General features: G+C 41.3%; 1 protein-coding gene across 6 annotated transcripts in view; it reads right to left on the bottom strand.

The window, feature by feature from the left end:
- Nucleotides 1–24949, bottom strand: part of cdc42bpab (CDC42 binding protein kinase alpha (DMPK-like) b) — an 80170-nt gene that overhangs the window by 41171 nt on the left and 14050 nt on the right. For all 6 annotated transcript variants that reach the window (XM_042390889.1, XM_042390890.1, XM_042390887.1 and 3 more), the window contains 2 exons: nucleotides 5902–5993; nucleotides 377–460 (listed from right to left, as the gene is read on the bottom strand). In XM_042390889.1, the coding sequence (XP_042246823.1) occupies nucleotides 377–460; nucleotides 5902–5993 (176 nt within the window). The remainder of the gene's footprint in view (nucleotides 1–376; nucleotides 461–5901; nucleotides 5994–24949) is intronic.

Genomic DNA, 24949 nt, shown 5'->3' with positions numbered 1-24949 from the left:
TGTCCAGACTTTTGCACACACACAGCAGGGAGCAGTTTTGGCCTATGACGTATGAGGCATGAAGATTGAAGACCCAGGGGACCGACAGGAATGTCAGACTGTCAGGAAGAGGTCGATGAGAAAAACATGCAGCGGCAGCTCCTGCAGCTCAGGCAGCGACATGTTGCGCGAGCATCTATCAACGAAAGCCTGATTTGAGGCTGGATAAACAAGGGTTGTGGTTTCTTCTTGACAGCATTTTAAATGAATCATCAAACCTTACTGTTATTTTCTTAAATCTGTGCTGGTGCTGCACTGGACCGGTATCTTGACACCAGCACTGGTACTGGTTCCCCCCCCCCCCCCCACAACAGCTCAGTCAGTGAGTGATGCTCACCTCGGCTCGCTTCAGCATCTCCCATTTGTTGAGAATCTTCATAGCGAATACTTTGTCTGTGTTTTTCACCTTTACCACTGCAACCTGCACAGAGAGGAGAAGACACGGTAATTTAAAGATTAGAACAGGATTAATCATTTGTTTGACAGCAAAGTCAGCAACACTATGAGAAGCATGTTTAAAAAAAGACCAATAGGAAATTATCAAAGAGATTATATCTTTTCCCTAAAGCAACTCAAACAAGAGCTGCACAAATATTATTCATGTGTGTTCATGTTTCACAGTTCCACAAACAATTTTTACACAATTTAGAAAGCAAACTATGTCTTACAAAATAATAATGATTACACTTTTAGCAATAATTTTCCTTCTTTGACAAAGTTGTGCTGTGGTACAAGCAAGAGAGGAACAAGAGGGAGTTCGTCTCAGCCCATAAAAATCATTACACAGAGAGCCAACTATGAAGCGGCCGGATTCCAGGTTCAAATCTCTGTCCTTTGAAGCCAATAAAGTTAAAGGATAGAAGAGAAGGAAATCATGAATCAAGCTAAACCCTTAAGAAAACAATGGCACAACAAGAAGAGAAGAAGTGGAAGAAAGATTAGGAGGAAAGATGCAGGAAGGAATAAGGGTGGAGGAGTGGATAAAGAAAGATGAGTTGTAAAGTTGAAATAGGATGAGGTCAGGGAGAAAAGGAAAGGATGAAGTGGAGAGGACAAATAAGGAGAAGAAGTGAAGGACAGGAGGTAGGGAAGAAGGGATAGCATGGTAGAGCTAAAGAGGGGAGGAGGCAGAAGAAGCAGGGACAGGAAGTGACCAGAGATATCTGGATCAGTCATACACACACAGCCTCACACAGCTGCTGGACACTTGGATATTATTCATTGCTTCCAAGCTACAGTCTGCAGTGTAAGGGGGGAAAAAAATGGGACACTTTGTTAATCACTGTGTCCAATGATTTCAAAATGGGCTCAAATCAATAGTGAATGGACAGATTTGTACAGATGTGACAGTTTGGAAAAGCAGTCTCTGATCATTAACTGTTGTTGATGTGTTTACTATAAAAACTACAAATAAGCCACAAAAATTTACAGCTTATTTTAAGTCCCAGATGGATCATTTCATCATTTTAGATCAAGAACTAGCTCATACTGAATGTACAAACACCTGCGCACAGACAGGAATAATTAAATAAACAGTGGAGATCTTACCAGCTACTAATGCTACCCTGCCTGTTCTAATTTACTATGTTATAATTTAATTTAACAGACGCTTTTATCCAAAGCGACATACACACGAGAGTTAATACAACACAAGCGAGGATCCGGTCAGGAGAAAACAACACGAGTAATTAGTTTACTCAGTCTCAGAGAGGTTAATGTCTCACTTTTGCCACCTTATACTGTTCAGTCTGTTCACTTCACTCCCTTTGTGTTTCTAATACCCTCTTGTACCTCCTTAACAACATAGCAACTGCCAACTTTCCCTTCACTGATAATTGCTGAACATTACCAAGATAAACTTCCTCAGCCCTGCCTTCACATTTAACCAAAAAAGGAGCTGCATGAGCTGCTGTGACAAACCGCTGCGAGCTGACACCCTAAGCATATGTTCACGCAAACTGATTTACTAATTTCTTTTCATGATTTTTTTTTTGTTTATCTAGACAGCAGAAATCAGCTTTTAATTTGGCCTCTTGAGCGGTTAATTGAAGACAGAAATATGCAGAAATAGACAGGATAGAGAAATGCTTAAAAACACAGAAATGCACCAAGTAAACAGACAGGACAGGAATTTGTAAGTGCGCTGCACACACACATAGATGAGGATTGAAACAAACACAGGCGCCCATGCAACGGAGGGGTCTGTAGTCTATTAAATGAGCTGGGGAATGCTGCTAATGCAATACAATGATAACATTCCTGCAGTGTTTGGATTTCCCCTAGTGATCCCTCACCAGAGGAGAGGAGGAACGGAGGAGGAAGAGAGGAGGACAGGGGGGAGCACACTGTTCTTGGCAATGCCTGGCTGTTTTTGTCTTTTCCCCATCTCTTCTTTCTTCTCTCTACTGTTCTTTACTTCATCTTGTCCTCCCTCTCAGGCCTGCGGTCTACTGCAAGGCCCGAGCAAGACTAAGCAGAGTTTGCTTGTCTGCATTTCTATTTTCATGAATAAAGTGTGTATTGTATGTGTTTTTTGTTTTTTGTTTTTTTTTACTGAAGATGATTTGTTAGCTGAGTTTCAATAGTATCTTCAAATCTGGTTTAATCAGTTGAGAACAAGCATGAAACCACAACAGTTAATTTAATTATGCCACCAGCCAAGTTGTTTTCAGAGTAGTAGAGACGGACCACCCAACATTTTGACCCAATGCAACAAGCGGCACGATAATATTTTAAACTGACTTAACAGTTAGCGTGATGACATAGCCTTCATCCTTAACAAGGACAGCCGTTGGGAATGAAACCTCTAATCCACACGTTGTTTGCATCAGGAGCTGTCCGCTGACCTACACCAGAACGAGCACCGTTTGGCCCGTTTGTGCTGGTGAAGAGGCGGCTGAGTCCTAATGGGAGCGTTCTCACAGACAGCAGGCCAGTACACACTGGTCCATTCATCAGATGAGCTCCACAACAACACGCACCCGCGCCATTTCTCTGCCTGCTGCTGACAATAGGAGGATGAAATCAAAACATTCTGCGCTCAAGCTCCCTCGCCTCCCTTTATGACTCAAATATTTTGTCATTATTCTGTTTTCCTGTGTCTGTCTTTATCTCTGTCTGCTGCCTCCATGTTTTTTTAACTCTGTTTGTCAGCTTGTCAGTGGCTCTCTGTTCCCATATCTCTATCTTAGTATTATGCTCAGTTTTCTTAAAGGAGTACTCCACTGGTTCAGCACTGTATCCCATAACACTGTCAGACTCACAGTTGTCAGTTTAAAAAGAAAAAAGATCAATATCGATGCAGCAGAACAGGAGATATTGTCCTATTTATTCTGCATATTCTCCTTCCTTGTCAAAAAGGTGCCTACGTTACCCACAATGCAACTCTACGGCTTACGACTCAGTCTGAGATTGGGGTGTGAAATGTTAGTAGTGGCTAATGAAGCGTTAAGCAGAGATGAGGAGCAGGCTACAGAGGTCTGGCAACATCACTTCTTTCTTCAGAGTTTTTTCATTTTCAAACATCTTCAGCACCGAACGACACCGACTCGAGTCACATCACTCGAGGCGATTTATCAGATTTCACTCAGTTGCCTCTGGAGCCACAAACAGGTTTTTTTTTTTTACAACTTTTTTCACATATGCAGCAGTACTCCGCAACACCTCTAAACATACTTTGATGTGTAAAATCAGTTTGAAAATCTGACCACGAAAAAAAAAATTATAAATTTCCATGAGGTCTTTCCACATTCACCATATTTGCTTGGTCTGACCATAGGCTGAATGACTGTTATTACTGTCATCACACTAGAATATAATAAGACTTCCAAACTTTGTGATGCCAGCAGCCATAAAGACTGGTATGTAAATGAATGTTATGTAATGTTATGTTTGTATATTCAGTACCACTTAAACTCACATCTGCTTAATAAGACATTGTATAGTGGTGGCTGATATGATGATATATTTACAGTGAGATTATGGACTGTATATTTCCAGTTATATTGCCTCACCATTGATAGCAGGGAAGGTTCCCTCTAAATGTTTCTGGTTGTATTAAGCCATGTCACAAATCAACATGCAGGACCTGCTTTATGGCAATATGAGATTTTTATATGATTTTAACATTAACCAAAAACATCCCTGTCTGGTTATTTTATCCATAAACAGTTTTTCAAATGATTTTCCATAAAATTACTGTATTGCAATTTCTATCTATATCACAGTGTACTAAAATTACATACATGATAATTGAGGATTTTATCCATATAAAGACGAAGGAGCTCAGAAATATGTGGATTTGTGTCACATACACGACAACAAACTCTCCTTCAGATTCAGCAAGTGCTACTTCAATCCCATTAATCTTTAAAATGAGCAAAGAAGAAATATATAATCATGCAGTCCAAATGACAACTGCAAAAAAAAACAGACTTAATCTTCTACCAGTCAGCAAGCTGCAATGTAGACCAATATGACATCTTACTTTGGACATAAAACGATAATTTTGCCTGCATTATTTACCATATTTCTGTTTATTGTACCATGATGGTAACATTCAAATTACAACACACTACGCCAAGTATATTTCCATCAGGCGATTAAAAAGTGGACACATGAGATGATCATGCTGTCTATCCAGCTAATTTAATTCTTCTGTCACGTAAAACTCGTAGTAGCACAGCTGGCTTAGTGAAAGGGCACTGGAATGTTACCACAAGGTAGCACCATTCATGGGTCACACCACATCACTGAACACAAGCCCAAAACACACACACACACACACACAAACACACACACAGACACATGACTCACACATGCACATACCAACACTCTTTGCAGTGGCTCAAGTGAGACCATTAGTATTTTTGCGCTGGCGCTGCAGCTACATGCTGGCAGGTGTGTTCAAATCTATCTTCATCCATCAATCTATCACTTGTGTGTGATTTCTCTCTGTCTCTCTCCACCTGCCTTCTGTCAGAAGGAATTCACTAACTTGTTCGTACAGATGTGATCAAACAGTTTCGGAGATGACATGTTTGGAAATGTGTAACAAGGCTGCAAACGATCAATCCGGTGCTGAAACCTCACGCTGAAATCTACTGGAATGGGAAATGTGATTTTAAAAATAATTCTGCACAATGGTGAAAACTGTCAGCTTGGAGATACAAGTTTTTGGTTTTTTTTGCAGGACACTGACATTATGTAAGAGTCTTGGCTGAGGACCATGATACCTGTCCTTCCAACATTCCCCAGCTTTGACATCATTACCTGAAACCCAATGACAAATTTCAACCTCCCTACAGGCACACATAAAAGGAAAAACAAAATAAACAAAAAACATACAAGCCTGCACCGGACAGTTTCACTTGCACTCTTAATTCATTTGCAGTTCACAGGTTTAGTGTGAAAGACGAATTAAGAGGTTTTGTTCAAGCTGCAAGTAGAGTCATGCTCATGTAGCAGACTAGTATTATGCACTGCTGCTGGAATGCAGCAGAAAGTACTGCACCATCAAACTCTCTTGACTTTTATAGCTCAGGTATTAAGGTATAAGGGTATAAGAGAATGGCCTTTACTGACAGGTATTGTCCAAGGATCATATTGCAAAACCTCTGCCTCAAGGAAGAAGCTCCAGATTTTGAGATGTCTCCTGTCAAAACAGACAAGTAGACAAAAACCATGCACTGCAGATGATGCATGTAAAAAGAAATGCTTCAAACTAACCTAGAACACCTGTTTTCTAAACAAAAGAGAAAAAAAAGTGGGGGGAAACCAAATTGCGGGTTCTTGTTTCTTGCTTGTACGGTAATGGATTGTTGCATGGTGATGCTGAGTGTTAAAAACCAGAAGGTATATTACCTCTCCGAAGGCTCCTCGTCCAATCACCTTCAGGATTTCAAAGTCGTCTTTGTGCAGCCGCATCTGCTTCACTTTGGAGGTGAAGGGTTTAGCTGCAGAGAGGAAAGGAGACAGAGGTCAGGTTAATTTAAATCTGACAGGAAGTGACACATAGCGGACTCAGAAAGGATATATAATCATAAAGGTGCCTGAAATAAAGAGCATCTGCATCAATATCAGGAGACATTATTACATTTTTAGGAAATATATTAAGGTTGTTGGGCTTCATGGTGGGAAAAAAAAGTACAGCCAAGGCCATGTATTTAATGATGTAAACCATCATCTGGTAACTACAGTGATAACGACATGAGCTGCACCAGGATCTGTCTGACTCAGCTCGGCCAGTAACAGACAGTAAGTTAATAAACAGTAAGTTGATAAATCCCCTCATGCATTCACTTCACAGTAATTCATCAGAACAACATTTCGCAATTTCTAGAGAAAAGATCTGGAGAACTGACAAACCCTGCCCAGTCAATCACAATCTGGTGCTGAACTCACCGCTTAAGTTAGTTTGATAATCCCCAGTTGGACATGTTTTACCCAACAGAGTCTGCATTGAGTTGAAGTCTGTTTAAAGTTTCTATCAACCAGCTGGACTTTTATCAGCACTCTCAATCTCTACTAGTCAACTTTCCGGGGTCAACCCTGACTATCATTTACATTTTCTTCATATCAGCACATTACACATTAGTGAACTTTAATAAAACTATTGTGATGACCAGGTGGAAAGTTTCAGATATTCAGCAGCACAGGCGTATGTGAACACACTTGTCCTAGTCAAACCCACCATTTTCCCCATTACTCATGAAAGGCTGTTATGCTATTCTAATTAACTTTATCAAAGTGTCAGTAACCACCTGGTTCTTTATAGTACATGACACCGGACACAGAGAGGCTGAATGATAAAGTTGGCTATTGTTGCGCCTGCAGTTATGGTTCCTGGTGGAAAAAGGACTTGGGAGGGATCTGCAAGGGACGCCAGCGTTCTCTCACAAAGCTAGACAGAGATTCCATCTACAAAGTCAGCATTTCCCTCATTTGTGAAGAGCTATTCAACCACTTCCTGGTTTACATGATCTCAGCATGCCATGGATAACCTGGATTGGTTACAAGTTCACCAAGGTCAGCATATTGGTTATACTCATACACAGATGCTCTGATAACATGGAGGAACATAATTTAACTCTTTATTTTAAAAAAAGTACTTGCTGACTCCCATACTTAAGCAGTGCATCAGTGTTTTTTAACAGCATGGTTATCCTGGTTTAGCATAATTAATATACAGACAAGCAAGCATTCACATACAAATACCCATAGATGTTTGACTTTTACATACGGTAGCTCTTTTGGTTAACAAAAGACAAAATCTCCATCCATTATACAAACATCCTTTTTTGTTTTTGGTTTCTGCAGTGTGTGTATGTGTGTGTGCATGTGTGTATGTGTGTGTGGGTGTTGACCACCAGCCAAGCTGACACTCTAGACCTGTCTGCAATCCCTCACTGGCTAAACATCATGTTAAACTCATCTGGATGCCATGACTTTACAGACCCTCCAGTGCTGAGGAAAAGGACATTCTCCCACTGTGAGAAGGGGAAATGCCTGCAGAAATAAAACAAACAGGCCAATCATAACTCAGCAACCTCTCGCTCTTGGTCTCCCTCACACTCCCTCCTGACTCCACTGACAGCTGGCCTGGCCTGCTATGACCGCGGGGCAGAGGGTGGCATGTCCTGGCACACAGTACTACAGAACCTGTACTCATATAAACCCGCAACTTAAGCTGATTTATGGGAGGTCGCTCAACACTTTTGTAAGTGTCACTCAACAGAGATCAAAGATTCGTGTGACGTTTTCAATTTATGCTTCGGCGAAAAGGTTTCAGTCATCTCCATGGTAACCAGACGCTATCCTCCAGCCTGCTTGTTTAGTTACAGTATATCAATCCGAACAGGACTAATTAAACAAGGACAATACAAGTTACAATCTAAAGTTACACCAACCCGGTCTCTGTCACTGCATGCCTATTGAGTTAGGGTTAGGGTTGGCAAGTGATAATGCAGCTGGTTATGCAGGGTTTGGAAGCGTAGGCTATATTAATTGGTACTGAATTAATTAATTAGATTGTTTAACTACAGGATCATGGATACACATTGATTTGATTGATTTATTTTAATGTGCAATGTAAAAAAAAAAGAACTCACAAGGTTGCACTACTACGTTGCATTGCCTCTGGTACAATGAGGTATTTATTTTAATCATTTTTAAACAAGTTTTTACTCGTTTTTTTACACAGCTCTATGTAGTTTTTACCTGTTAGAGGGCAATGTAGCCACACATAGGGGACCACAGCTTCCGTGGTCAGTGTAGCAGCCTCATTTGATTATAATAGACGCGCTCTGCTGCATCCAAGCTGTCACAAACGTGTTGTGCCATTACTGTGCCCAGTGTATTTTGGCCATAACACTACCCAATCACAAAATACGCAACAAAATATGACAGTGTCCACAACATAACAAAATTCTCCAGGTGCATGACATGCAAGGAAAGTGTAAAGCAACACTTGTTTCTTTAGAAAATATGTCATTTCTGTCAAGCAACACTTATCATAAGTGTTGAGCGACTTACCATAAATCACCCTTTAGTCATCCCAGTCAGTAAGGCTGGGAACACCTGACGTGGGAAAAACGCTTAGTCACTATTAATTAAAGTTATAATTAGTGGGCGATCAATACTGGTGTGCTAGGGGTGGTGAGCCACTTTCAGGGAATTCAACAGAGTATCACCACAAGTTTGTAAAAATCATGACAAACAAGGCTGTGACACGGATCTGAATTAGTTTTTCTCAAAAGGTGTTCTTGCTTCCTCTTCTTCATGCATTATCTAACAGTACAATTTCCAACAAAAATACAAATCCAGGGACAGAAAATGATGCTGACCTGCCAAGACCCAAGATTCTGTCCTAGAACAACATATCACATCCAAACAGCCTCCTCTACAGTTCAGACAGTTAGTTGGCCGACAAAATGCACTTTCAGTTTAATTTACAGCGCAAAATCAACCACAAAAACATTTAAATCTATGAAGATGTGATCTCTGTGCATGAGATATTGAGAAGTGGTTTTATTTCACAGGTCCCCTCAATAAGGAAGTGTGGCAACGCCTACCTGGCAATGTTACATTTGATAATCACCTAACATCTTTCATTCAGGAGGGGCTGATCCGCAGGTTCTCTGCTGGTGCTAATTTCCCATCCTGCTTCCTGCTGCGAATCGCATCCTTTTCAACTGTGAGCGCTCTCTTTTAGCCACCATCTCTAATCTGATGCATTTTTACCAGGACAAAGATAATATGTCACAACTAAATCCCTTTGGATTTGTGTTAATTCATGTATCAAAGCCACACAATCAAGCCGGAGCAGCGAACGATTAAATGAGAGATTAAATCCCCTAAATAAGACTGTTTGATGTCTTCAGAATGAAGAACAAAACATTGTGTTCGTATTTATGATTTTAGTATATTTATAACTGGATTCTTATATTTTATTTCAGCTAATTTGTTCATGATACGAGACTGACACACAATTTTTGATTGTTGGTCATTACAACACACAACAAGTCCATGTTATTGTTTTTATTGTTGTCTTTTTATCCAAAGTATTAAGTGTTAAATTCTTCAGATTTTTGTCATGAGCTTAGGTATTTTTTTATTTTATAAACTACAATATCTTTAATAGCCAAAATGTCTTAATTACAATAATAAAGCCCTGCTAAGCTAACTGCAGCAGAAGATCTATAACCCTGCAGGTAAATTATATCGACACCCTTCACTGACGACAGCCCCATCAATAAATGCTCTTATCTCAAGAGGAGGGATCCATTAATTCAGCACAGTGCACACAAACTATCCAGTCTTATTAGCACTATCTGTCTTAAAGAGTTACACTGACTCGTCTACTTTTTAGAGACACAACCATGGAAACTTGCTAGTGCTTCCTGTTCAACTGTCATCCCAATTCAAAAGTGTTTATACTCAATGTCTTAAACTACAAAAGCCAGTGCTGTCTGGAAGACATCTAGGCCATCATGCAGTAGTCTGAGCCGCCTCGCTTCTTCATCTAAACTGATCTGACGTGGTAGGGTTGGTCACTGGTAGTGCTGAACTACATGGGTTGAAGGCTAAAATATATGTATTCAATTCACTTCTGGTTGAATTCTTAATAACACAAGTCAGGGCTAACAGGGTGGTAGGCCAGAGAGTGAGGGGAACAGAGTCAGGCTAGCTGAGAGGGAGAAAACACTGATTAGTAGCTGCACGCTGACTCAGGAGCTCCACTAAACCAGCCACATGAGAAATGTCTTTCATCTCTGAGCCAGGAGCCCACAGGCCCTGTCCACAACAAAGCACACATACAAACATAGACACATACAAATATGTGCGCACACACAGAGCGCGATCTAGTTCCCTAAATCTACATCTGACACATAATTGGTGGCTATGTCTTTGTCTGGCCTTGGTAGTAATACCACGACCAAACACATTATATAAATTGCTTTTCTGGAGAAAGAAAAATCATCGGCCGTCACTCCAACAGCAGGTGGTTTATTGAAGCACACAGCAGCTATTAAACTGTTATTCTGGACTGTAATTTATAAACGGAATTCAATTGTATGTGTGTGTGTGTGTGTTTTGGAAATGCTAGGCCCATATTTCAGTATGCAGGGTCAACATAAAAAACACCCTGACTCAAACAAGAACTGCCTGCCCTCCAGGGTCCGAAATTAACACCTGCCGAGAGCCAAATGCGAGTAGATTTTCCATTTGGCGAGTAACTCTCAGAAGGCTATCCGCCACGCTGGTGAGTAAATGTTTGTACCAAAATAGTCATGTAATAAAATAATGGGTATGATGGGTCAGAGGAAATTACTCATGTTGGTCTCTCTACAGTGCAGGCATGAGCACCACATGTGTTTTTTTAATGTGCGTCTAAACGGTGCCGCGAAACTGTAGGAGGTTGAGACGGTCTGAGGTGAAGAAGCGCCAGCAACAGGCCATCTGGAGCGCTCTGAGTTTGATGTACATCAGCTACTCGACATCACAGCTCTCTGCTAAACTGTCACTTGCTGCCGGTTTGCTGCTAGCTACCGTTAATTAAATAGTTATTATGTGGCAACATTTACAAGGAGTAAGCCAACCTTTAAAACAAAAACCCACTGAGGACGAAGCACAGAAAAAAAAAGGCTTTCTGTATGTTTGTACTCAACATAATACCTTATTATCTCCATGAAATGTATTGAAACAAATGTATATGTGACACAAAAAGGCAATTTATTATTTTGGCTGGTAGATAATACACTTGGCCGGTGGATTTCTTCATCTACCAGTCTTGTTGGCAGGTGAGTCATAAAGTTAATTTGAGACAAGCTCACCCACGTTTACCCAGGGATCAATGTGTCTGCTTCTCCTGTAGCTAAGATGGATTCATAGTGACATGATGCATCCCTTTTTTTACAACAGAGAGATAAATACCATAAAGTTTGGTCATACACATTAACTCACTGACAAAATATACAGGTTGACCTAAACATAGCAACAGTTGCTATGACAAGGCGTGGTAAGAACCCCTTGCAACGCTTGGGAAGGTGACTATCCAGGCTTTAGCATGACTGAAGCTCTTTGTTTTCAGAGGGTTTTGCAATGTGTAGGGCTTGTAAGCCAAGATTGGAAAAAGATGTCAGTCACGTTAATGTGCTGCGTTCTTTGCGGGAAAGACATTCATCCATCTGCCCTATGAGCACATACCCACGTGTGCTAAAAACACAAGAGAATACACATATTCTCGCATAGTCTGCACTGTGCAAAATACACACACGTGTTCAGTAGTAGGCCTTAGGATGCAGTGAAACTGGAAAAACATGAGTGACGCCAGCTAATCCACATAGCCAGACTGGTTTAACCCAAAATGCTGAGTGCTTATCAGGCCCATCTTGCTCCATACCAACAAGAGAAGTCAGAGCCATTTTTGTGTGAAACATGGTAACTGCAAGCAAGTGTGTTCACTTAGCAGCCGGCCCACAAATGATATGCTCCCTACTCACAACAGGCCTCTGTCTGGGTCCCTTCCATGCTATGTCTCGAGGGTGTGTTCATGTGAAATTCGTGAGAGTCTCATTGTGTGTGTGTCATCAGTGTACTGAGTGTTATTACGTGTATTACATGTGATTAGTTAGTGTGTGTGACTCAGTGTTGGGTGTAACTATATGACTTTTTAGTGATAAATAAGTAACTGAACATGTTACTTTTCAATGTATTTAATCGGTGACTTATTTTTACAGATGTATAATAAATTCATGAATCATCTTGTCCCATATCATCTTCAGAATTGTGAAAATAAAAAACCCATTATAACATAATGTTATAACACATAATGTGTTCTAGCTGTTAGATGACTGTCATGGGTGTGCTGCGTTTTCTGTGTTCTTAATTGCAAAAGGTACACCCATCACTTCAGTCAATATTACAGGAAAACAAACATACAGTCACCTGACACATGCTGTCAGTCTAATACTTCTCCATAATCCCAGAGTCCCCATACAACCATATACAGTTCCATATACAGTATGTCGCAAGGCTTTTAAATGTTTTCTCAAAGGACAAGTTCAAACAAATAAAAACTCAAATGAATTAATTCATGTTTTAGGAATATTTCCATATGCATTAGTAAATTAGTGATCTTAAATAAAGACTCACTTGGTAAGGTAACATCTTACCTCTTAGGGCAGGTAAACATGTGACAGAGCTGCAACGATTAATCGATTAATCAGTTAGTTGCCAACTATTAAATGAACTAGCTATTTTGATGATTCATTGATTGTTTTGAGTCATTTATTAACAAGAAAATGTCAAAATTCTGGTTTCATTAGTCCTTTTTGATGATAAACTAAATATCTTTGGGTTGTGGACTTTTGGTTGGGACAAAACAAGACATTTGAGGATGTCACCTTGGGCTGTGTGAAACAGTTAGCCATTTTCTGACATTTTATGGCCAAACTACTAATCGATTAATCAAGAAAATAACAGATTAACGATAATTGTTAGTTGCAGCAGTAGTTACAGCAGTTTAAAAAAGTAATCTTCCCTAACGCTGCTGTGTCTGTGTATATATTACATACTGTAATACTGCCCGTTTGTGCATACTGCATATGAGTCATGTATCTCTAAGTATCCACATATTGCCAGTGTATTTTTTGCATTTCCTCGGAGAGTTGACGCAAGTTCAGCAGACAGTGAATCAGTGCGGATAGAATAAGTAGAAAAAAAGAAGGGAGCCACACAGAACATCAGTGAATGAATGAGGACAAAAGAGACAAAGACTTAACACTAACTCTGAAAGATGCACACAAGACACAACAATATATGACCCCCTCCATTTATTGCAAAACAAATCTATTCTTCTCTCTTGCATACCAGGTGAAGTGAAGCATTAAATCAACAAATCTCCCAAAGTCTATATGTTGTGAACTATAGCTACAATGATCAATTACAGCTCCTGATCAATCACATACAGGTTTCAAGTTTTTCTGTGGCCATATAAAGCTTCTGTGTTTACAAACAGTTGTATTCTTCCTGTGTACAATTCCTGTAACATAGATGAAAACTATTTTAGTGTTTTTTGGTGGTACAGTCTCAGATCAGCTAATTCTGAGAGCACTGATAGTTTTATAGGAGGTAGGAGTTAGCTTGAGGTAACAGCCGGACACTTGTGTAAGTGCTTACTTGATGCCAATGTCCGCTTCTTGTCTGAATTTGAGGAATTAAGGAATGACAACCATGAGAAAGACAGAACACAACTGAAGGATAAAACCATGAGAAATAGAGACAGAACAGAGAAGAACAGAAAAAGCAATCAAGTTCAACTCGTGAGAGAAAGTGATACCGGGCAGGACAGGGTGAAAGACAGAAAATGCATCACATACTCAGGCCCAGTCAGCAATTGAGCCAGTTACAGTACGTGTCCAACCCTTTACACCCGCGCCGCGCTCCAACCCCATCCCCAATTCCAGAGTGGGACGGAGGGACATCTGGAAGCCATAACGGGGATTATTTACAACCACAGTGAGGTAACGACACAAAAATGCCGCTTGCAAGAGAGACAGGGGAGACAGAGAGATGGAAACAGAGAGAGAGGGAGAGAGAGAGAGAGAAGCTTTCCAGGATCTGACGTGAAGAGGGAGCAGAGAAGAGAGGAAGAGACCCAGGGACGGCCTTCCCTTCCATCTGACCGTGCTGGGACCACTGGAGTGGGTGAACTTAACACACCTCATAAGCAGGCTGGGAGTTTTCCTAGACTGTGTAAACCTTTGCAGAAGAAATACTCTGCATCATAAAAAAGGAGCAAATGATAGGCCTGACTAACTCTGGACTATGATTGTGCCAACATCATAAATAGCCAGTCGTAACTGGGGGCCTGATTTTTTTTTTCTGATTTTGAATGATAACAGGTGAACACATCTGATGAGAAGCAGATCACTTGAGAAATTTTTTGTTTGGCCAGAAAACACCTGCTGGAAAATGTCAACTGGAAGCGCTCCCTACTCCAATACAGTTAAATATGTATTGTTATATGTGGTCAGTCATTATTCCCTACACAAATTAACGTTAAAATTGTCACTATCTGTAGAAATCTGCCATTCAAATATTTTCCCTTTATTTTTTTTGTCAGATTCAAATAAATGTACCAGCCCTGCCATTTCCTGTGAGGTCACATGGTCAAAGACTTTTCCTAAACTATGCTGCCAGGCTGTCTGTTACATTACCTTCTAATTCAAACTGGCTACGAAAGTGACATTTCAGTGCCACTGTGTCAGCAGAAACCCCAAAGCCAAATCAAACTTGGGCCACCAGCTCCTGTATCATTTTCCTGCTATAACAAGTTCTGCTCCTGAAGTCATCCCATCATTCCTTACGCAAAGTGTAATGGTCTGCTGGGTTAATACAGTTCCAGGAAGGTTGTGTATTAAAACTACTTAGCTGCCACATAAGAAATCAAGCATACATCCGCTATTTATAGTTATAAAAGCAAAGTTAGAAACTCTTCCAGACCCATCATATCCTAATTTTTAAATATAAAAGGCTTTCGTCTCCCAGAAATAAGAGCTGCCTTATTACAAAAGTACTTCCTGGTTAAATAAAAGGCCAAATAAATACACGTAAGTGAGGGCTGAATAAATAGCACGCCAAGGTCATCAAAGGAAAAATGAAACCTGTGTGATTCTAATAACCTAGTCCTTAAAAGGGAAAGTGATTCAGCAGCCCTTTTAGCAATTCAGTTGCAAGTAGCTTAAAAACATCCAGTAAATTACCTAAATTACAGATGGAAATAGAAGCAGGCTCCTTTATGTCATAGCCAGAGGTTCTCCCAACAGATGTGTGTAGGGAGGCACGACCAACCTCAATAAAAAAAGGTTTTTCCATGTCTCAATCTCCCATAGATATATATATACACGTATATTCACAAGTGCACAGCTGTCTGATCCCCACAGGCTGTGCCACAGGGCACCAAATGGCACTGCAACACATATTTTGCCGTGTATGATGCATGTCAGCTATCAGAGGAGTGGGGGGTATGCAATTAAATCATTGATAAGCACTCGAAACGCAAACTGGGAATCACTTACATAGCACGTAAACATGCTTCGGAGCATTAAATTGCATTTAATGCTAGGCTGCACACCAGCGACACCAGAATTCCCAGTGCTGTCTGTCTGCAACAACCCCCCGCCCCACCCCTTCACCACAGCCAACCTCAAGTTCCCCTCAATGCCGCTTTCCTTTCTCTGCCACATCACCCTACATCTCCCCACTTCTCTCTCTTTCCATCCCTTCATTGCTTTTCCTACATTTTCACTCTTCCTTCACAGCTTTCCAATTCCTCCACTTGCCTCAGCCTCCACCCTCTCTCTCTGTCTGTCTTCCTTGTTCTTGGGTCTTTTCGTCTGCTGCCTCAGTACATCTTTCTTGTCCTGTCACACTAATAAGAGGGCAGGAATGGTCAGAGGCCTTAAACGAAACAATCTGTGCCCCACGACATTAAACACACAAACAGGATGTTCCCAAAATATTAAGACCACAAACACCAAAGAAAAGAGGGAGGCAGGGCTTGACAAAACAATAGATCAGATCTAGTGTGTATTACAACTCAAAGAGTACTGCAGTGAGCATACACCCAGGCCAGCAATGTGAGAAAAACTGCCTCTGAGGGGCTGGGTTACATCAGTTTCTGCTATCTGTAGAGGAAGTGTTCCCAGTACTTCAAAGAATTCTTCAAGCCCTCACATCGACCTGTTCAACCCACATTGCAAACAAGTTGATTTACACAATTCTGTGTCAACACAGCCTCCCGATACCATCTGCAGATAAAGAGAGGATATGAAAGAAGCCTGCCAGGCCATGTTACCCAGCTTGGCTGGGTTTCCTTACTGTCTGCCACTCTGTTGGTGGTAGAAGCACCAGGTGCTGCATTGTTCCTCTGGTGGGTGCTGATAGTGACAGAACGATGACTGTGATAAGACAGTGGGATGTCAGGAAAAGATAGTGCTACACAATTCCTTTCACGGTAATAATCCTGATTATATCACAAGGCACCTGAGTCACAAATTATAATGGTTTGGGAAACAAAATCACCAGTATTATTTGCCATATTTGGATCTTGTGTCAGTATGAGCATTAGTCATTTCAGTCTTTGATTGATTACCTCAGAGGTCATTTTCAAGTCACGCAGGTTTCCATAAACTTCTCTCTTTTTCTAAATGACTTGAAAATGTATCATTACTGTGCAGCCATATTGCACAGGAGGCATGAATATATGGGGGAATTTAGTTGGTATCAGTACAGACCGATAACCATGTATCCTGTAGTACTAGTACTAAAAAACTAACTTGGTGTTAAATTTGAAATGTGTCACTCCATTTAAAGCAGTGAAGTTTGCCAAAGAAGTGAGATGGTATGTTTAAAATATCCATTTAGAAGAAGAACAAAAGTTCAAACATTGAGCATATTGAACAATTTTTGTTCTTTAAAAACAATCCTGGTTGCAATATCCAGCTAAAAATGTAATACATATATGTATTTGATGTTTGCCTTCTCCAACTCCCTCTCATCTCAACTTTGGAAGGAGTTGCAGGCTCTAGAGGTGGCCACAAGAGAAACAGATGCTGACAGCTGTATGAATCTTCTGCTTTTAACGCCAGCAGAAACACTTGCTGCTCAATCCCAGGAACAAATGACTTTATGGCAGCCTCTGTGTGCCTTCACAGGCCAGAGCTCCCACATCAGCCTGAAAGGAAAAACACTACAGGGTGGTTACAAGAGCCAGAGCTAGGAATACCGGGCATGTGCTGTGGGAATGTTCAGCAACCCGGACAATATTTTCCAATACCGAGGGTGCAAAAATTTAAGCTGGCACGGTGCACATACGAGAATGTAGTCGTACTGTAGCACCTCTTCAACTTCCAGCAGCACCTTATAAATATCAAGATCAGTCAAATTAAAGTCACCCATCACTTAAACAAAGGTAAGACTTTACTGCCAGTTGTGTTCCAGCACCAACATGTCACAACATCCTGACAGATATTACAGCACAAGTTTCCTACTGCCTTTTCTGGGCTCATCCTCTCTCAGATATTTTTCCCCCTCTGGATGTCGGCAGCTTGTGGAAAATGAGGGGGGTTGTTACTATGTTACGGCCCTCTGCGGCTCAACTGGTACAGCCCAGCACTGACATTGCACCATTTAAGGGTTTGATTCCCATTGGGGCCACCCATACTATAAATGGATCCACCCAAACGGAATGAAAGCATTTACTAGGCATTCGTTTAGACCTTTGTAGCGAGAGTGAAGTGGATGACAATAAGGAAATTCAGCTGGAAGTGGCAGATGGGAGGAGAATTTATGACAGTTACGGGTAAAAGAGATAAGAGGAGGAAAGTGCTGGAGCAACGCGAGAGAGAGAGAAGGAAATTAGTAAGAGGTGAACAGAGGGTGTGAGAAAAGGGAAGGAGAGATGTGGGAAGAGAAATGACAACATAAAGGGAGGGAAGATGAGCAGAGAGGTGGGAAGAGAAAAGGCAAAAAGAAGAGAGGAGGAGCAAAGAGAGGAGTTGCAAGATGAGTGAAAATAAAAAATCTGGGGGGAGTGGAAAGAGAGATATTTCATACCTCAAAAACACTGAGATGTCCATGACAGTAAAACTACACTGCCTATATTGCACACAGACTGACGTGCACATACACCTCCCCCCTCTGCTGTCACTGGAGAAAACAACCAGAGCGCCATTTACTTTACAGATGACCTAGGTCTCTCCTATTCAACATTAAGATGTATTCGGCTGCTGGCTCCCTGTGGCGATATGTGTCATGATGGAGGTAACTGAAGCTCCCTTTCATTCTCTGGAAACCAGCCCGGCTAGGTGTGCTCTTGCTGGGGCCGACAGGAAGGACCTGAAGCTATGGTCAACATGGAGGACACGGTGACAGAAAACCAATCCAACATCACAGATTTTGATGGTGAATCATTGACAAAATTTAAAAGTGTTTATGTCATTTAAAGACCTTTTCACACCTGAAAGTCCAAACCAAGGTTCATGTTTTTGTTGCACTGTATACATTTGATCAAGTTAGTTTTGGTTTCACATTGCAATTATGCGAGCGTACTAAAGAACTTTACATGTTTGGTCCGAGGGGGGTTTCACGCCTGTAATTTTGGTTCGGATCAAACTGAAAAGTCTGAAAGTCAAGACCAAACAAGGTAGGTGTAGAAGGGCCCTAATTTGCCCAGAAAGTCTCGGTGTGGTGCGTCCCAATTACACGCCAATCAGGCGTGACCAATCAAAAGCCTGGGGTTACGGTTCGGTACAATTTTGGTACAGGAGGGAAAAAAAAGGTAGAAAACATTAAAAAAAACATTTGGGTTCTCTATTTTGAAAAATGTAAACATCCAACAATGGCTCATTGGTCAAAACTATTTCTGAAACAGTTTAGTTGTGCTGCAATGAAAAAGGAAAACAGGCTTTCTGTTTCTTGCAAGGAGCACAGAGCTGGCAGTAAGAACTGGTTCTTACAACATGCTGTGTGACCGTGTCAAAGGTGGAGTGAAAAGCCAACTGTCACAGAAAGGGGAGGGGCATGGGGCGACGTGATATCATTTAAATGTGGAGATAATGGTGCATATTTTAATAACAGTGTTGCACTCAGTCAGTGTCATGGGAGGATCGTTCAGCTCGGGTCTCTCGTTTGTCACCCTGACGACAGTGATACTACATGAGCATGGTAACCGGGGTAACCAGGGTAACCGAGCTAATTTGGCTAAGCTGGCTAAAACATTTCGGGTGGAACTAGCACTGTAGAATTATTGTTCCGCACGTCAGAGTAAGTGGGTAATTAAACTATTTTGACGGTAATTGTTTGGGTCACGAAGCATAACGAACTGAGGAAAGTTGCGTACTGAACCGAACATCATGTACCAAACGGTTTGGGATGAATACACATACCATTACACGCCTAGTCATTATCTAATCCAAGCTCCTCCTATTTGTCGGTCCACGCACATGGATGAGATCAGAACAACCAAAAATACAGGAAAAGATAGAAAAACTGATCATCTTAACAATTCATTGGCATCTATGTAAAGCCTAGAGAGAATATATGTTTGACTCCTGGCTAATACCACAACACTGCTACCAAAGTTCACTTTTCCATTGCAGGTGGTGGCCTCTCCTGTTACAAAAGAATAATGGGTAGGCTGTAAAGTCAACTGACACTGAAATCTGGAGAAAACCACTAAATTACCACTTTCTGCTCCCAAAATAAATGGAGGGGACTGAAGTGCTACGCTATATATACACACTTCCCCCCTCTGCTGCAGCCATGCACAACAGACACTTTCTAGGCCACAACCAGTCCCCGTTGCTGCAAAAGACTAGCTTGGCTACTAATTATAACCTCTAGAAGAAAGGTGTCAGTGCTGGGACTTGTAACCAAAAGTATCTTGAAAATATGCATCTCGCAACAGCTGGGCGTGTTAGGACACGCCGCCTGTTCAGAGCTGGAGGAAGGTACATTCGAAGGGAGAATACAAAGATGATAGACAGCCAGAGATCAGATTGGGGCAGGGACTGAGACTTCTCCATACTGTTATCATAGAGATCTATATACATATAGATTAGCACTTAACCTATACAAGTATTGGTAGTTAAATGCCCTAATAATCTAAAAGCACAAAAACATCTTTCAGAACAAACAAGACTATTGATATCCATTTACAAATCATGTACAAGGACAGAGAACTACATTGACACATTTTCACTACATTCAATTAACTGGCCAGTCAATTAAAGCATCCATCCAAGAGTTAAACAGGCAGGGAAAACTAAAGGCTTATCCATTTAGGACTTATCCATTAGCTCAGGCCCCATGCTGTAAGCTGTGAGAACAAACAGCGGCCATGCAGTAGCAGGCAGACACCTAGATAACAGTTACGAGACTAATGACCTCACTGATAAGCAGATTGAGTCAGCGTGGGAGGCTACAGTGGAACGAGCCCTTGTTTTGACGAGGACATGAGACATCCAGGTGATCGCAGACACAGACTCTCTCGACAGGCTGATAAACTGCCGGCTGCGATTTGTCCTCTTCCACAGTGGTGTGCATAAACTTCCTACAGAGTAGCACCAAGCACTATACTATCACCAAACATGCTCAGCCTCTACACCTGTGGCTTCGGCTTTTAAACGATAACACCTCCACAACCTCTGATGTGACTTATTTATTCATGGACGAAACAGTAAGCAGGAAAGAAGTATAACCAAGTGTTCAGAAAACAACAAAACAATGTGACGGGCTACGTTTGTAGGAGTGTGTTGCTTCAGGAACATGGAGACAGGAAATCTAGGAAGTCCAGTTTGAGTGAGAGATTTGAGATTTTGATGGCTTATCAGACATAAAAACACTATACAACTGTTTATAATATTCAGAGAGATGATGTGTTGTTGCAGTTCGGCGAAAGTTCAAATGAATGAGGGGGCTACTTTTTAAAAAATTTTAACACCTTCAGCTTAACTGTGCGCTTCATTCAAGGTGGGCCATCCAGACCTGACTGCTAATATAATAAAGATGCAAGGAGTGAACTTCTAGGGCAGAAAAAATGTAATAAAAAAACTGCTTAACTGAAACCATAATGACTGAGCACTTCACAGTCTCATGCAAAGCCATGATAGATCTGAAATGATTAACAATGAAATGGCAGCTCCATCCAGGACTGGTTGGATGGTGAGGATTTGCATTTTTGGCAAACTGCATTCGCTAACCCCCTCCCCGAATCAGTGATTGTCCAATCACAGCTTGGCAACTGCAACTAGCATGGCAGGCCTGCCAAGCTTTTCATTTCTCTATATGTTGAAGCAGTGTGCAATGGGTCTGTGTAAAACCAAAAACACAGGACAAAAAGTGTAGGGAATGGATTAAACTGTGTTTTACATAAACTGCAAAGGTTAGCATGTCCAGCTAACTAGCTTACAACCTTCAGTAGTAACCAAGTGTTACTTCAGGGCCAAGGAGCACATTATTGACTGACTGATTAGCTTGTGAGGTTACTGGTTACATTAGAAAAAAACCCTTTATGACTGGGACATCCACTACATAGGAGCTGGAGCCAGAATGAATGGATGTAATTCTAGGGCTAACTAGCACCATGCAGCACAAAAACAATGCTAAATATTCTATATTGAATGTTCACCTTTAGTGACAGTAGAAGTGCCACAGCAACTTTCTTACTCCAATGATAATACCTGCAAACTTCACACTTAAAAACCTCATTGCATTGATAACTGCACTTTCTTTTGTGTAGTGGCCGATACACACTCAGGCTAATAAGTGCACCAGTTAAGCCATTTTCTAACATTGTGAATATCATTATAATACTAATAAATGGAAATACCTCATTTAGAGGATTTCCTTATCGGAGTAGCATTTTGAAAACAGATGGGACGCAATTAAGGCTAAGTATCTCGCTACAGGGGCTAAACCATCTAGAGCATATGGAAAGTCATTATTAACTTATATCAGTAAATTAAGTGTTTTGGACAGACAGCTGCATAGAAACTTAATCATATTTAACCCCAAGTTCTACATTACAGATAGTGAAGTATGAAGCAATTTTACAGTTTGTTAATAAAATATATTGGGGCTATCGGTAAGGAAGAAGGGGAGTAAAGGCCAAAATACACTGCAGCCGAACGGCAAATGTCAAACATTTTCTATATACAACTCCCACACGGCAGTGGCTACGTGCACGCCAGCACTCGTCGTCACGCCGCCCCGTCGTCACGCCACTGTCCTATTTTCAGCTTCGCCGCCCCTTGCTTTTCACTGTAGTTTTAACTATTTCACTTGTGCCTCTATCTAAGGGGCAAAAATGAATTAATTGCTGGTTGAGCTCCAGCTTTCAAAACATAACACAATAGGCAACTGACCCATGGCATTTCATTGTCCCACGCTGTACTCATAAAAATTGAGTTACATCCAGGTAACTACTATGTCTTCCTGTTGACGTGCTGCAGAGCCACACTTCCAACTGGTACTAAGGGCGATGGGCGGCACTTGACAGGCGTCATATGACGTGCCACGGCAGCGGTGTGTTTTCAGCATTAGAGTTTTAACAAAGGGTGCTTGCTATGCTATGCTATGCTTAATAAGAATTGTGACAGTAGATACCAGAAAGCTGTGATATAAATGACACATTTCTTCATTACAGAGCATAAGTTAAATTTAATTTTCTACAAGAGATTAAACCATGCTAAACTTATTCCCAATAACCCCCCCCTACCCATTTACTACTATAATATATGAAAAATCAATGAAGAGGGAGATAGAAAAATAAATCGAGTAACTACGGCACTGATTGGTTTTGTTTGAAATGCCTAAAGGAGAAAAAAAAATGGATTGGAGGTAATGAAATTTATTCATCAGCTCCGTGTCAAACTGTTATGTCTGCATCATGACCTTCAGCAGAGAGAGGAAACAATGCGAGGCAGCTCTCTATATATAGAGATGAACAACAGAGACGACTCAGTGGAAGACAATTGAGATGACAATCGAGGCGACCACAGGATTTCCCCCCACCAGAGACGTCTAAGGAGGCAGAGAGACGGGAGCGACAGCCAAGCATGAATGATAGGCTCCCGCTAGGAGAATAGTGGGGGTGTGGGGGTTCGTCAAACCACAGATGAAACATACTGAGCGAGTTTCAAAACAGCCACTTATAGCTGCACACAAACTCAGTCTTTCAGTGGTGCGCATAAGCAGTCACAAACTCACTCTTGCTCTTACCACAAAACCCCCCTTTCAAAACCGATACCGCAAAGGCGCTACATTACTATCTGAATGAAACAACTCAGAGGAGGAAACATGCTCACGTGTGAATGTGTAAACAGATTGTCAGGCGCTACGCAGGGGCTTCGTGTTATCACTAAGAATTTATCCAGACAACACGGTTATTCAGGCCTGAGCAGGAAGACTGAGAGACTGATCAGATCAGTTGCATGTGAGACCCACCGGAGTGAATGACCGCCATTCAGGTGGAAGATGGATGAGCGGTGCTGACATAGTGCTCACCCATCTAACATGATTTGAGTCATGCGTCTGCACTATAAAGACAGGGAGGTCAGAACAGTGAGTGCAAGAAACACGCACGCATACAGCGGTGTGGATATATAGACGGGCCTAAAAATAGATCAGGTCACCGTCAAATTCGCAGCAGCACCACAAGCCAAGGTCAGCGCTCCATCAGTGTCAGCTACAGCGAGCAGCACAAAGGCAGAGGAACAATAAGTACGACGGATAGACAAACTGACTTCCAATCTTCCTCTTCTTCAGCAAATCAAAGCCAACACTGTGGGCTCATCTAACTGTTTCAATGTGTCCTCATCTCCCTCTGTCTCATCTTCTCTGCCTAATTTCTCACATCTCCTCTGTCATTATCTAATCAGGAAGATTGAGCGGAAATGCCATAAAATACAAGTTTGAATGCTTATTTGTCCAGAGAGACATTTGACTAAGCACATATGCTTTTTCTTAAATCCAGTCATCATTTGTTTTGTGCACAATTACGCAAATTTATGTCTTGGACAAGTTCTGAACAAGCGCATTCTCCAGCTGACTGGAGCAGTGCGGGGTGAAGAGGTTTGCTCGGGAGTATCTGATTAGCAGAGATGAAACAATATGTCAGCATACAGTTGGTATTTGACATTTAGCGAATGTGCAATTTACACTTGACATTTCAGGTGTCTCGTATCTAGATAAAACCCAGATGTGAGTGAATACGCTTACACGTCACCACATCACAGTTCACAAATCTCATCGCAATCCATCTTGCTTTTACTGGGCTACACGCAAACCAGCACCTGACGCTGTTAAATGAATGCCAAAAACACCAGAAGAAAAAAAATTATGTGCACTCTAGCAGTTTAGTTACAATTATATACAATACAACAACTAACACAAACGCATAGAAGACTTCCATGGATGGACTACGAGTGAAACAAAAGGTTAATCGTCTTCATGGGCTCTCGCCAACTCTGTTCCTTCACCAGTACAGATTAATGTTCTCTCATCAACACATATCATTTAAGTGGTTGAACTGATGAAAGATCAGATAAATGCTAGAACAGCTCTGAGCTCTCAGCTCTGATAGTATGCGCTGAAATCACTGGAGTCCCTTTTCTCTCTGTCCAAAATGACAAAGAGAACAATTAATTTCAGTGCGACTTCAGCTACCATTCTGTCAGGGGACGACTTTGTGAGTGGTTGTTTCCGGAGTGCTTACTGACGTAGTTACACTTGGGACACTAACATATGCGTCTTGGTGAGCCGGAATCATTTATACTTTTCAACATCTGGCTACAACACATCTGAGCCGGACTGCAATCTGTCTTGAATGCTTCGACAGCTGTCT

The sequence above is a fragment of the Thunnus maccoyii genome, chromosome 17, assembly GCF_910596095.1.
Source record: "Thunnus maccoyii chromosome 17, fThuMac1.1, whole genome shotgun sequence".
In the NCBI taxonomy this organism is placed as follows: domain Eukaryota; kingdom Metazoa; phylum Chordata; class Actinopteri; order Scombriformes; family Scombridae; genus Thunnus; species Thunnus maccoyii.
This window is presented reverse-complemented; position numbering and strand designations above follow the sequence as displayed.